Source organism: Diadema antillarum, unplaced genomic scaffold (genome assembly GCF_040938485.1).
Source record: "Diadema antillarum isolate AM-2024a unplaced genomic scaffold, OU_Dant_1.0 seq00001295_RagTag, whole genome shotgun sequence".
NCBI classification, from domain to species: Eukaryota; Metazoa; Echinodermata; class Echinoidea; order Diadematoida; family Diadematidae; genus Diadema; species Diadema antillarum.
Genome location: NW_027272074.1, coordinates 548833 through 563648, shown reverse-complemented (window position 1 = coordinate 563648; position 14816 = coordinate 548833). Strand labels below are relative to the sequence as shown.

Here is a 14816-nt window from a genome sequence, read left to right as displayed (position 1 = left end):
GACGATGTCATTACACCTGTTTCATTATATTCCACCTGTGGATATACCGTGCGTTCACTTTAAATGGAATCTTTGCCTATATTATGCATGTTGGTTAGACGTTGTCATCACGACTAGAGCTGCCACTTCTGTCTCAACTCAATGATCATATTATTTTCCTCCTTCACGAAGACGAGTCTGGGATAAAGAGAATTCACGAACGAACGATCCCACACATTTCTAGAATAGTTTTGCCAAAGCCTTGTCATTGTTGCAGAAAATTGGGTGCATACCGCATTTGCAGAAATTGTTGTGCCAACCGACAAAGCGAAACGGCGTGGCAAAAGATTTTTTTTTTAAATTTCATTTATTTATCTATTTGTGTGTGTGTGTGTGGGGGGGGGGGGACTTGTGGCAGAGGTGACCCCAGTTAAAATAGGAAGATTCGAATTTTTCCGTGCTTATTGCTCAGACTGGATTTGTTGTTTTATACCTTAACATCAGGTGGAATTCCTACAGTCTACGTAATGTGAACACCTCATCAATCACTACCAATCTTCATCAAAATAAATATCCTTTATATGTTGATGATTATTTTTCCAAATGGTGCAATATCTTCTGCCTCTGAAAAGTTTTCTTGCAGAACGCGCTTCCCAGGCACTAACTCAAATAATAAGAGATAGCGTTTCAAAATCTATACCATCTAAAAAAGCAAATGATTGCATTGGCAACTTGGCTTGAAGTTGACTGATGTCCGCAACACCACCCAAATAAGTACAGCCTAGCTCGGCCATGCTATTAGCAGCTCGTTATATTCAAGGCATTTGGCAATAAAACTGTCAATGATAATTATGATCATGGAAAAATCGAACAGAATAATATCAAGTGACTCAATGCCACTTGCTGGGCTCAAACTTAAGCCGTGTTTATTCTGTTTGTGAAAGGATATGTGTCCAATCTGAATAACCAGGTCTGAACGTTGTGAATGTGTGAAATGAGCTTGGGCAAAATGACACGCCAATATGCCATCACACGTACCTAGATATTTTGTGGAGTCATTTTTTTTTTCTTACAGCACAGATGCGTTCGCTTTAATTGCAGCGCATTTTTGTGTCCAAGTACGTGCATGTATGTGTGAGTATTCTTCCAAAATGATAATCGTACTGTTCGCATGTTTACATTCCCGTGTTGATACGACCATTATACTTGTACTTGTGACTCCATCCCATGCATGTAGACAAGTAAAGGCGTTGTGATTATTTTCCAATTACTGTCTGCTGAAATTATTTTAGAGTGTTAATGAGCTGGAACATGCTGTAATGGCATCACAAGTATGTATAGGTATCCAACGAAATCTAGTCATCAGTTTTGTTGTCGCAATGCTTGTGCGTTTGCTTGCAAGTTTGATTACTCATGGTTCATGTAGGCTGTATGTGGTTGCGGGACTTGGTATGAGAGCATTGGAGGACTGAGATGTGAGGGTAGGATACCTGTCAATGTACGGAAAAGCTTTCGAAGTTTATTGAGAAGGGAGTACGGGCTGGCGGCTCCCATTCGAGACCCAAAGAATGAAAGAATTTCGACCGGATGTGATCTCCATCACCCCGCTATATTCTCACCAAACTTCTCCTCCCGTCTACACAGAGGCCTCTCTTCTCTCACACACACTCTCTCAAATATTGACTATCCATCGATCGCCTCTTTGATTTGGGACCTGGTTGTACCGCCAAACATGACGGTGTAGCACACGTACCACCAAACAGTTCCCCCACCGTTCCTGCATGTTTGTTTATTTCCGCTTTCTGCAGCCCCTGGTATAAGTAGTGTAAATAGACACAGAGACAGTAGAGGAAAAGATGTTATTTATAACGTGCTCGACGACATGTTAGTGAGGGTATACTGCAACCCACGATATCGTTAATCTCCCTACTTTGCCGAAGAAGTACGCAGTGTACATAATTCAAAACGGAAAAAGCATGTGCATGATGAACGAATATCTGTTCAATTGCTATATTCGACAACCCCTGTCTTTCTCGGCGGAGGTGATTCAATTTGTGTGTGCCTGGCCTAGAACCACTGGCCTGGATCGTTTTGTTATGTTCTTTTTTATTTCACCCTGAATCGCATATGCAACCCTCATATTGGCGTTTTTGGTAAATAGACAACTATTTTGCATAGAAAGCATGTTATGCTCAATGGTCGGGAACACTGAAGCTGTGAATACATACACCCAGGACTAGTGAATTTGAAGGCACTCATTTGTTCAGATCATCGACCGACCAGCTCCTAAGTTCACCGGATAGATGAAGAGTTCAGTCCGGTAAGTCCCACCTTCCTCGAAGTTTAGTTAGCAGTAAGTGCTGTGCGAAGCCTGAAAGGAGATAATGAAGTTGTTACTTGTAGCTCTGGAGGCTTGGTAAGAGAACTCCTACTCGATGCCCATTGTACCTTCCTTGTAAATATTAATGAGTGCATTCTCCTGTCATCCCAGCTCTTTAGTCCCATCTATTCATCGTGGCATTCAGGCGTCTTTGATGACACTTGAGAGCAGATTTGGACCTGAGTTGGTAACTTATTCTCTTTCAGTGCAAGCACACGAGGGGTTCACAGATTCCTAAAGGAACCAGCACAAGGGGCTTACTCAACCTCGTCAATCCCTAGGTTCTCTTCATTACTCACCCCTATTAGTTTGTAAAGCGAAAGAAGTCAAATCTCTTTGTTTGTTCGAAATTCCAAAGCCCCTCTTGTCCAGTGGGCGATGGCTTTTCCTGGCAGTTTAGGCCTCTTGAGCATTTGAAGAGAGAGAAAACCCGGCGACTGGCATTGCCAATTCTCCTGGTCGTTCTGCCACATCTAGAGGCAGCCAAAGCGGATGATGAGACGTAATAAAGCGATCAGCAATTAAATTTCATTTGAGGGTAATTTTCCTCGAGAGCGGCACTCAGCTCACTCGTCCTCCCCCAGTCGAACCGATGGACCACACACCGAAGTCTGCCGGCCACCGCTGTAGATGACGTAATGGTGTCTCTTTGTTGATGCGGTGTAGGGCAAATCTGGATAAATTTGTCGCCTTTTGTTGGCCTGAAGACAGTGTTTTCGCGAGTCATTTAGCAAGGGAAGCCGAACGTGTATTGTGGCTTTGCACAGGAAGCCGTACTTAAGAAGACAAAAAGACATTCATGTCCATAGTCTGCGACAACGAATTCTTTGGGCCAAAACGTTTTAGAGCTACCGATGTACAACGTTTTGAACACATTACCTCAACACTTTCCTCTACTTTCTCTAAAGCTGTGATGGGAACTTCTATTTGCTGTCCCGGGAAAGAGAACTCGTAAAATTATGTCGTTATAGATCTGAAAATGTGAACAAATGAGGGTAATCAAAATGGCTCGAGACTTGTCCCAGAAAGACGAGATATCTTTATCCACTTAGCAACAACAAGTTAATAACCATCAAGTAAGCGCCAGGGTGACCCATTAGAAGAGTTCGCAACTTGTGTTCGTCTGTGGCAGGAATGAGGTTCGTGGACAAACAAATCGCAATCCTTCAGAATATTCTCGACAAGCAAAGATGGGAAAGGGGAAGGGCGATTTCAACAAGTAGAGGCTAACTAGGTTGGGTCATATGCAGTTGAAAGGACCTTGGTATGATAGATTCAACCCGTGGTTCCTAATTTTCAGTAAAGACCTGTAGCAAGTAAAGAGAGTGTAAAAATGCATTAGGAAAGTGAGTCATGCACACGTTTAGATCCTGCTGTCGGCTGCTTTAAAATCTTGGAGAGTTTGCTGGTATAAGTATTTTGGTCAGCAAATTTGATTGCGACTTCGCAATTCTGTTCCTTTCTTTTTTCGTGAGTCATGGATGTAGGCCTAATATCTAGACATTGGCGTTTGAAATCAGACGAAGATGTTGAACTGTTCGCTACAAATGATATCAGATGGTCTATGGTATAAAGCAGTTGGTTGGCACGTGATAGTGACGACGATGATGAAGAAGAAGGTGATGAAGACGGATCAGTAGCACCGTACTTCTACCACTACAGCCTAGGTGACGACAGTATAAAGAAATCACGTGCTGTAAACCCATCTGACGTTATATCTACTTAAGATGATGTTAATGCAGGCGGGATTCACATCCGACGTGATCTTTGTATGGCAAGGAATTACGGGTACACCGTTTCGGGTATTTTCTCTGTAAGTTTCAGTTACAGATGACGCTGGAATATCATTAAGCAATTCATTTTACTTTAATTCTCAGTGCAACTACAGTAACCTCCCTTACACCAGGGAGTCTCTTCCACTTCCCTGCTTACGCAATTTATTCCCTTGCCTGTAGGGATTGTAGCCATGTTATAATGTCAACAATGTATTTTTCGTCAGCACATGGAAAACGCAGAGATTTTATGATCGTTTAATTGCCCTTTGACCGTTGAAGAAAATAAGGAGCTACATCACACACATACACACACACGCGCGCGCGCGCGCGCACACACACACACAATAGATATCAAATGTGTGAGGAGTTAATGCGTTCATTGGAAGATTGACAACATTTAGAGACCAGGGGGTGTTTCATAAAGCTGTTCGTAAAGTTACGAACAATTTGCGAGCGACTGGTGATCAGTTCTTGTGCTGAATTATGGAAATTCTGATGATTATAGCACATCAGAACTGATCACCAGCCGCTCGTAAGTTGTTCGTAACTTTACGAACAGCTTTATGAAACAGGGTCCAGGGAAACTTGACAATACCAGAGAGTCTAGAAACTTGGGGAAGAGATTAGGGGAGAGGGGGAGGGGGAGGGAATTTTGGTGGAGAAACACAGAGGTGACAAACATTTTCGAAGAAAGGCCCCTAAACCTGTACCTTTGAACTCGACGTGTTGAAGGAGTCTTCGGTATGCTGACAGAGCGGGGACAAAGTACGTTGGCGTAGAAGAGTTGGTCCGTTCTATTGTAGCGCGCTCATGGCGGAATGACTGTAGAATACTGATGATGGTGAAGTGACGATGAGTGTTTGAACTTCTTCCTCTCACGATCTCAAAATTGTTGAACTCCAGCAGCAACCGAGTGGACCTGTAATTGAGGATTCGGGCAATTTTTTTCTTTTGCTTCTCCATCGTATTCTGGTTCGTGAGTGGAATGTTGCGGTTATAAAGTTGGCTGGAGCTCAAAAACGCCTCGCAGTACGTATGTTCCTGAGACGTCCATGTATAGAGTATAGACACCAGCATGACCAGCTTGCAACGTTTCGTGTACATTGATTATCTATAATCGTTCGTAGCTTGAGTTCGACGAGTCCCACAGTCGTCTCACGTTTAAAGAATGTTACCGGACTGAAGTAAATGGATAGTGAATTCTGATGTCACATGAGAAACCGTTATTGCACATGTATTCTACTATGCAATGTACAAAAGGCCATAAGTGTGAACAGCATAAGCGAAGGATACGTCACTTTATGTGTATACCGTGTTCATGCACAATGCTCTATCTTTACCACATGTTCATTACTAACATAATTTCGGAGCGTAAAAGCTTGGAAATTAATATATTCCAGCCATCTTAAAAAAAACCCAATAATTTGTCACATTTCGGAGTTACAGATTTTACGCTCCTGCTTTCTGCAAAGAGCGTATCGATAACATGACACATTTCATCGTGCTATTCCGTATTCCTCTAAATGGGTGCAATATTCATCAGCTTTGTCGCATCCGTATTGCCCGATCTAAGTTGTAGGCCTATCCATGCAGTGAAACCTGTATAGACCCTTGTTACACCTGTATTACTGAGCTTTGTAGAGAATGGAGCGTGGGCCAGAATCCAGGGGCCTCGATGGAAGTGTGGTTTTCTCCTGGTGCTATTTCAGAACAAGCCAGTCTCGAAGAGATCTTCGCAGTGTCAGCTTCTCCACCTCAGGAAGGGGCTCGGCTATAGGAGGAAGCGCGCATGAGTCTATGGAGAAACAAGAAAGAGATGAGTTTCTGCGGAGAGAGAGGGATGGGGGGGGGGGGATGAGATCTGGAGTAGAGACGAGATTTTCACAAGATTGTTACTTGCTCCAACGAGCCATAAAAGTACACGCCCTCTCCACGGATTTTGATTTCGTCCAGGGGCGGGTGGAATCTTGGCTCATACATTGCTCTGGCTATTAGAAAGGCAGAAATCGCACGACGCGATTGTTACGCTATTTTTTTTTTTTCATTTTCCATCCATTGCGCTTCCTCTATGAAACAAGAAGTTATTCTTATCAGAAGCGGGAGGGGTTTGGTGCTTATTTATATCGCAGAAAAGGTGATTAATGCCCAAAGTAATTGGCTTACATCTACCACTTTGCAAGGTGTGCTTCTATTAAGAAAATATTAATATTATATTACTGTAAGATGACGAATCGGTGTGCGTGTGAAGATCACGCACTTCACTTGCGAAACCAAGTGAGGGAAACCCCTAATTCAATTTTAGGAATGAGCGATCAGCAACATTGATAGTACGTGACTGTATTTTTGTAATCTGGTTCATCTTAATTTCTCTAGGAAGGCGAAATACTATGTTCCTCGCTGCAGCGATCGAAAGTTGGGTCATTCTTTGCATCTTGTCTGTCGAGGGCTGAATGAGAAATTGCTAATTACCGTTCACCTTAACCCTTAGAATGCTGCTTGGTATGACTCCCAGGTGAGGGAAGATACCCATCAGCACTCACCGCTTCCTTCCGTTGGCAGGTGCCCATTAGCGCGACAACAGTTTACTTTAAAGAATTTTATTCCTCCCAGAAAAGATAGCAGTTTTGTGCCCCTCTCTCCTGGAGCGACAGAGCACGAGGGGTCGATTGCATAGGTGCTTCACCTGTATGATCTACTCGCAGGGGTAGGAGGCTCAGCCTGTCGATATCTCAGTATACGGTGTAGGGATATCTTTAAGGAGGAGATATGGACTGAAAAGAAAATTTTAAGTTGCAGAACCGAAGTAAAACAAAAGCAGCTAACCAACATTAAAGGCATAATTTACCATTTGCATATGAAACAAAGACCCAGCATTAGTGCTTTAACATGTCGTTCTAAAATGTGAGTCAGGGATAGAAACAGCCACTGTAAAAATTTGAATCTTTATAATCGATGTTAAGTATTGTTAAATACACAAAATGTGAACAACAGTTATAATAAAAATGTTTCCAGACTAAACCGTCTACAGTTATGGTTTATTGAGAAAAATAGTGATATCTCCTTATATTTTAGACTTTATTGCAATCTTTTTTATTATGGTATAGGTTGTTTTGTGAAACAACAGACCTACACATATGCATCAAATGTGATATCTTGCAAATTTTTAAATCACTGCTCCCAAAGGTAAACAGGACCTTTAACTGACTATTACAAATTCTGACTCTTGTTTTGTCGTTAAATGCTCTTACTAAATCACCACGTCAGAGTAGTCGCATTGCTCTCACGACTCTTATCGTTGAGTATTAGTAATTTTACATTTTCTCGAGATTATCAAGATTGTTTACAGACTACACATCCCATAAGAAATGATGAGTCGAACCTCTGAGCGTATTCAAGACAGATCGTTCATTATTTTTTATGTAAATTAATATCCTTTGTTGCGATTTGATGATCTCTGTTTTGATCTAATTCCACTAACCATCCCCCAATCCTCGCGCCTGTGCCAAAACAAGAAAGTTACACGTTGAGTGGCTTTACAGTGGTCACATTCGGTAAAATAGTTGGTTCTTATTGATGAAAATTCCCTGATTTTATATGATAGTTGTTCCTTGTTTTAATGGGAGCTTTTGTGTGTGAGTGCGTGTGTGTTTTATCGTACCTAAAACTGGGAGATATGATATTCAGTAAAGAAAAGCGTAACATAGATATGGGACATGCTAAGGGACAGATAAGGGTTCATAGATTAGGGACACTCGCCCCTGGACGACTACCCCGCACAGGTTCCTGAATGTCTTTTCAGATATATGGGACAGTCACCACTGGGAATGATTGGTTGTGAGTAAATTGCTCTACAGAAACTGTCCAGGGAGTGATTGTCCTGTTGTACATCCCCATTCTTCACACTCCAGTTGATTTCGGTGGCGTACCATATTGTTTTTGTTTTGTGTAGTTTTGTTCTGTTCATTTTGTTTTGTTTGAAATCATGGTCAAGGTCTGTGGAGCATGAGATTTGAGGATGCATGTCGAAAGCGGTTGTATGGACCTACTTATGAGTCTGAACACAAGCGTATGCCGTTGCCAGGGGTGACCCAATCTTGTCCCACCCCATTTCAACTGTTTATTAGCCTATGTTTCCAAACAATTGCATGACTTTAAAGATGTTTGATGACTCCCATATCGGTAGTTACAGCAGACACCAGCCTAGAAAGTCCCCCCTAGAGATCTAACAAGGGGCAGAATCACGGTCAAATACAAGCTAGTACATAGGAATGTTCCTCTTGAATACTTGTCATGGCCCACTTACAACCTCGTGCAATGCCTGGTCCTTGGTGCGAGACTAATCGCTGCAGTTATTCTCTTGCGATCACGCTCAGAAATGCTCTCGTGAGTGATAATTTGGGGTTAATGTCTTGCCCAGCGCCACGCGCCGCACTTGATAACGGCGAGGCGTAAATCACCAGATGATAGGTGTCCTTGTTTCGGGTCACGATAGATTACGTAATGTAAACAAATCTCCCTCCGGCTCTCTTTGCCTTTCTCTCTCTCCCTCTTATTTTCTCTTCCCCACTCCACTCCATCCCCCTCCCCCTCTCTTCATCTCGAATGGATCCTCCGTCCAACTCAATTCGTCGCCTTGTCTGTATCACTGTGGGAAGAAGTCTCGTTTTAAAGGTAGCGGAGCCATATATCTAGACACCCCCTGGAGTTCACGCAATAGTATGATGCATCTCGACCTAATAATATCATCCAATGAACGTTTTCTATTAAAGTGTAGCAGATTGTCTTCCACATGAAAATTCTGTACTTAATACTATATAAGTCAAACAGAAAACGTTTAACTATTCCAATAAACGGACAGGAATTTAATAACTGTTTCTACCCGCACCCTTTCCCGGTATGAATCTAGCAGCCGAATATAAGTTCGAAATAAACTTTGACCCTTTTTGTCTTGATGTCAATCGCCGCGAAATTTCTTGGAAATTTGGCGGGTTTAGAGCAGAGAATCACGACCTTTAATACCGGTCGTCTAGCCATGATTCTTGGCCATGTCCCCGAGTGCATAGCTTGCGGAAGGAGTCCGTGATACATCCGTGTATCAGCGTCGCGAGTAATGAAAATATCAGTTATGGTGTTAATCAATGATTACTCCAATTCCCGCCGCAAATTCTTGGCTCCAACCCAACAGAGAACTTGAGAACTTGAATTCATCTTCATCTTCTTCGTTATCATACTTTTTTGCTGTTCAGTTGCTCCCTCTGCACCTTTTGCGCAATATCTTACACATACTCAAATATACTTGATCCTTATTCTCAGATCCTATTTTCATCCCCTCATTATTTTCAACTACCACCTGTACCCTCCTTTGTCGTCTCTGTACTTAGAAATTTAATCAATGCAATCGTGTTTTAAGAGTCACGTGTAGAAACCTAATGAAGTTTTTGAGCCTAATTAAGACTCGCGTAGTTATTAAATATATACATGTATATTCACTCCAAGATATACCGAAACCGTTTGGTCGTCTACAGGCAGGGAGTGCTTACAGCTCTCCGCCGTATACAGAGAGCTGTGGTCATCAGTAACCAGTCTTCCTGGAGGATTTTCAGTGTTTCGAAAAGATTCAAAGTCCTCGAGGGCAGTGATGATGCTTAATCGTGTCTCACCATAGAACAAATACCTGCAGGGACGTAGATCCTCCCACAGACTGGAACTGCAACCACCAGTACCATTTTAGGAGGGGGGGGGGGAACAATTAGCGGACTTCTTCGAGGCAATTTAAGCACACAACCGACCGATATAATAGGGCCATGAAGCAGTCTTGTGCTGCGAGTTGCACAAACCATAGCTTGTAATAACGATAGATGCAAGTGAGGGGGTCATTATTAATAAGCGTCTCTTACTACATGTACTATGACAAATCGTAACTTTAACTTCTCCCAGTAAGTCTATACGAGCTAAATGGTAAATAACAATGTTTTTATGAGAACAGAGTGTATCTGGTGTTTTTCAAGAATATGTATATACAGCCCTTCAGTCTTGGAAAAAAAGAATAAAACGGAGGTACGAAATTCAAGCACAATGAAGAGCAAATGGGGAAAAGAGAAAAAATGAACTAAACAGAGGGAGAGCGGCCAACTAGGTAAGTTCTCTGAGCCCTGTTTTTAAGCCACTTGTTAAAATAATTACCAACAAAGCGAGGTTCGGGTGTAGCGGCTTGTACCTCACGCTCCAAGGTCTGGTCTACACGAAGGGGACAATCGCTAAGGAGACCTGTTATGGTTTAACCCCACCTCGGACGGGCGCGCTTTTGTCGGCGAGGTGTCGAAAACTCCACTTGCTTCTTCCGCTGTCGAGTTCTTCCCACCGCGGCGGATAGGGCGCTGAGTTGTTAGAAGAGCTTCGGCTTGAAAGCGAGCTCTAAATGATGTTTGTTCGGTTATATTGGGCATGAAATCAATCAAAACATATGAGGATTTTTTCCCCTCCTTATTTGCTTTTTATTCTTTCTCATTGGTTCATGAAATTGTGATTTCTTGCGTGAGTGTCATGTCGGATAGAGACCCGGCAACGAACTGCGGGTCCACGCTAGTAAGTTCTTCATGAAGCCAAGATAAGCTCCCCTCCCCCGCCATCTCTCTCTTTCTCTCTCTCTCTTTCTGCACTGAATAGAAATATCTTCATGACATATTAATCGTGTTTATACGAATTTCCCCATAGTTGGAATTCATCAGCTGATATGCAACATGTATTGTGATTCTGGAATTTTAACCACGCCAGTAGAAATACAAGAGTTTTTGTTCATAGATTCGCAATGACTTATGAGTTTTTCGAACATTAGCCCAAAATAGACTAGGCTGAATTACTTTGATAGAGTCTGGCTACATCCATTTTTAAACAGCGATTACACGATTCTCCAAAAAGAATGTGGGAGTGAGAATAACGGATGATAATATCACACCTCATCAGTCCAGTATCACATCTTATACGACAGCGTTATGTCCCGGCAACAAAGCTACTCACGCCACGTTTCGTTACCTGTTACCGAGAACCTACGAAAAAAAAAGAGCTAAACACTAACTTGGCGATTTCACAATGGGGCCTTACTGCTATCAAAATGCATAGAGAATCGTTACTTTATTGTAAGATGACGCCAGAACGCGAATAATATACGGCACCTTGAATCGCAAAGAGAAAAAAGTGTAAGTGACATTAACAAAATTCCTTGTATACAAGGTGCAATCAGGAAGAGACTTCTAGGTTGGCTATGAACACCAACAGGACAGTCGGTTGGCAGTGAAGAATTGCTGTGGCACTCATTCGAACTTGGGTGAACCTCTGCTTCTCCGAGGGGGAGAAGAGAGAGGGGGAAAACTGGGCAATTTGAACAAGCGTTTAGAGATTGTCGTTAAGAAATGACTGTGTGTGGAATTTGTTCTCATTTCGCCTTTGAACTAAGAAGTGACTGGCCTGTGTAAATGACCTGCGGCTAGTGAGAATTATTCTCCATCAGAACCGGCCACTTTGCAACTAAGTCACGATATCGCCACAAAAGCCAGTGAAATTCCATCCCCAAGCTATTGGGAGAGAATTAGTTTGATGGCTAAAGATTCGAAGTATATTGGCTCTAAGTACTGGGGCTCCTGTCAGGTCTTTAAAGAGGAAGAAAACCCTTTCTTCTTTTCTCGTGCCAGAGGAAGGAGAATAAATGGTGGGAGGGGGGAGGAAATCCTTTCTGCAAAGTTTTATACCCGGGGAACTGCTCCTTGGTGTATAATCGTTGAAACATACGCGTGGTATACACGGCGGAGATGATTGAATTTGAAACTTAACAAACTGTCGGGTGGTGTTGATTAAATTAATTAGGCGATTGGATGACACGAGTTAGACGATCCTCCATGAATTAAGGGCAAACATCAGCCGGAGAAGGGGGCAGAGGAAACACGTCTTGATCGTGTGGCCGCCAAAAAGTGCGGCGTGAGTCACCATGGGACTCGACGACTATATGAGGATGAGGATGATGGTGGGGTTACGTTGTCATGGAGACAGGAGGGGGTTAAGCGCATATGGGTGCTGTGGAAAAGGGTCTGTCAACTTTGGAAGTTGACACCTCGGGGAAGTAGGGAGAAGCAGGGCCGGTGATGTCTGATGTGGTTAGTGCTTAAATACTATGGAGATGGCGGGAGCCGGTGAAGAATGAAGTCTTGAGGGTGACAAGAGATATAAAAGTGAAGGAAACAATGGTGAAAGAAAGAGAAAGGGGAGGGAGAGAGAGGGGGGAGCTTTTGGAAGGAGAAAGAACATATTTCTGCTCATTCAGATGTAGACATACAATAAAGCGCAAAGATCGACTCCTATTAATTTGAGATTTAGTACATCGACATAAAGATATGGTTAAGAGAAAATGTGCCTTTATTTTTCCTTTTCATTTCTTTTCACAGTCGTAAGTGTGTTCGGTCTCCCATATGCCTTTGAAAGAAACAAAACATCTTTATCAGCAGAACATTTTCATGTGATTAACCTAGGTGGTTTGCAATTATCTTAGAAATGACAGCCATACAAACAAATTAAAATAGAGGACAATCACACATAGGCACACAAAAATGCTTTAATTTTAGTGTACGTATTCTTTCTACAGGCAAATCTACAGACAAAACACAAACATGGTGAAAATTGCATGGGGTTAGAAATTCATCGATTGATAAAACTTTGGTAATTAAATACTTTTAAAATCATACAGACAGCTCTTGAAATAATATTGTTTTCTTCTTTTCTTCTCCTTCTTCTTCTTCCTCACAGCATTGATAAGATTCAAGACGATAGACTTCAATGAGACGCTAATACAAGGAGTAAAGTCAAAATATTATTTATGCATCAACAGCAGGGGCGACTTGGTAGGGAAGGTAAGTCATTTTCTGTTATTTTTTACGCTACTTTTGTCATTTCTCTGCTTGACAACGAAACAATATTGGCCTTTTTAAAGGTCATGATGCTGACTTTGCGCGTAATCTTGTTGGCATTAATAAAAAATATGTAGAAAGTCTCTACACAACCAAACCATGTCTTCTTGGTTATGGATGCTGATTTGTTGAAAGTCACAGTAGGTTTTTTTTCCCTCATTTTTTATTGCTTACATGATTTTTCTGTACCTAATGGGAAAAAATGAAATCCTATATCGGAGATAATTTGCCCCAGCCAATGGCTAATAAATAAGTGAAATAGATAAACAAATCAATAGAAGAAAAAAAAATCTAGCAATATTATTGTTGCCGACATGGCCTAACACACTATATCCCCGACGATATGTCACGTTTAAAAATCAACCGAGAGAAGACATATTGTTCCCAAATTTGGCGGACCTGACTTATTTAGTAATAGACATTTATGTTACATACCCTTTCATTAGACATGCCTTTGATATGAGACCTGTATTCGATTTTGATGATTGCTCAATTTGATGTCATCCTCTAGTTTGATCCGTCAATGACGTCATTAACTGTCTTGCAGCCTGTCGTGGCTACACGCTGCGGAAGGAAGAAGTTTTTATGCTCGCTATTTGTATGTCATTATCTTAGTTAGATATTAAATAGAGGAGACATTCCCTGGATGATACCAATATGCAGTAATCGATGTACAATCATGCATGTCGTGTATGAAAATTGTGCCAAAATTAATGACATACTCATTAAAAATCAAATCCTCAAATAGAACGTGAATTTTTCGTGTTAAAATGTCTACATGAAAAGTCGAAGCTGCATGTGCTCTAGGTGCAATAGGCAATGCAAAGAGCATGATAAAGAGGAATAAAGGTCACTTCGTCAATTGGAGCAGACGTTTGCAATGGCAAGGTTAAGTCATGTTTTCCGACACAGCCGCTCCCCCTCAATGGTTTGCCCCCATACACCATGGCTCGATCACGGGCAGCTGAGAACGCAGAAACCCCTCTACCCCCATTTCGTCACTAAATAAAGTAAACTGTAGCTGTTTGAATGTGTGTACATAGCAAATAAAATCGCACTTGTGTCCCCTCGAGTACAAAGCGTTTCGGCAATGCCTGAGTGCATGATACCAAAGATATAGGTCTACAGTAAATACGGGCCTGGAATATTAAAGGGACATCATTTCTGGGTAACATCAATTACGAAAATCGTAAAAGATAATAATCCATGCCACATAAATGGAACTATAAAGACACGATTTATATGCCAAAGATATAGAGTTTCCAAGTTACATTAGTGTGATACCGATATCATAACTCGAACAATAATATGTGGAATTTGCACTTACCCATCTACAATGTCCATAGGTGGATATATATATTCAGACATTCAGTGGATCCCATATGCAGAGGTGTGATGCGCTCGCAGAACATTCAGCTTCGTTCACTTCATCATCGACGCACTGTACACACACGCGCGCGTACGCAAAGATACGTGTAGGCCTACATACAGCCCAAGAAAATGTCATATCTTCATGTCCGTTGATAACTAGAGTACAGTCGATAGCAGCAGAGTTTAGTTCATTTCGTGACGACATTTGTCAACAGTCTTATGTCCCATATAATCATTGTCACTAGTGAAACTCGTCCTATCTCTTTGTATAATCTCGGGACTGTGTCATGGTAATTCTAGGATCGCTCGTCTGTAGCATAGCGATTTTCTTTCTTGTTTTCATTAATTTTGTTTCAT

At 41.8% G+C, this 14816-nt stretch overlaps 1 protein-coding gene across 2 annotated transcripts in view; it reads left to right on the top strand.

Moving 5' to 3' along the window:
- LOC139708041 (fibroblast growth factor 8b-like) overlaps nucleotides 1–14816 on the top strand; it is a 70009-nt gene that overhangs the window by 49423 nt on the left and 5770 nt on the right. For both annotated transcript variants that reach the window (XM_071620029.1, XM_071620028.1), the window contains exon 4: nucleotides 12928–13031. In XM_071620029.1, the coding sequence (XP_071476130.1) occupies nucleotides 12928–13031 (104 nt within the window). The remainder of the gene's footprint in view (nucleotides 1–12927; nucleotides 13032–14816) is intronic.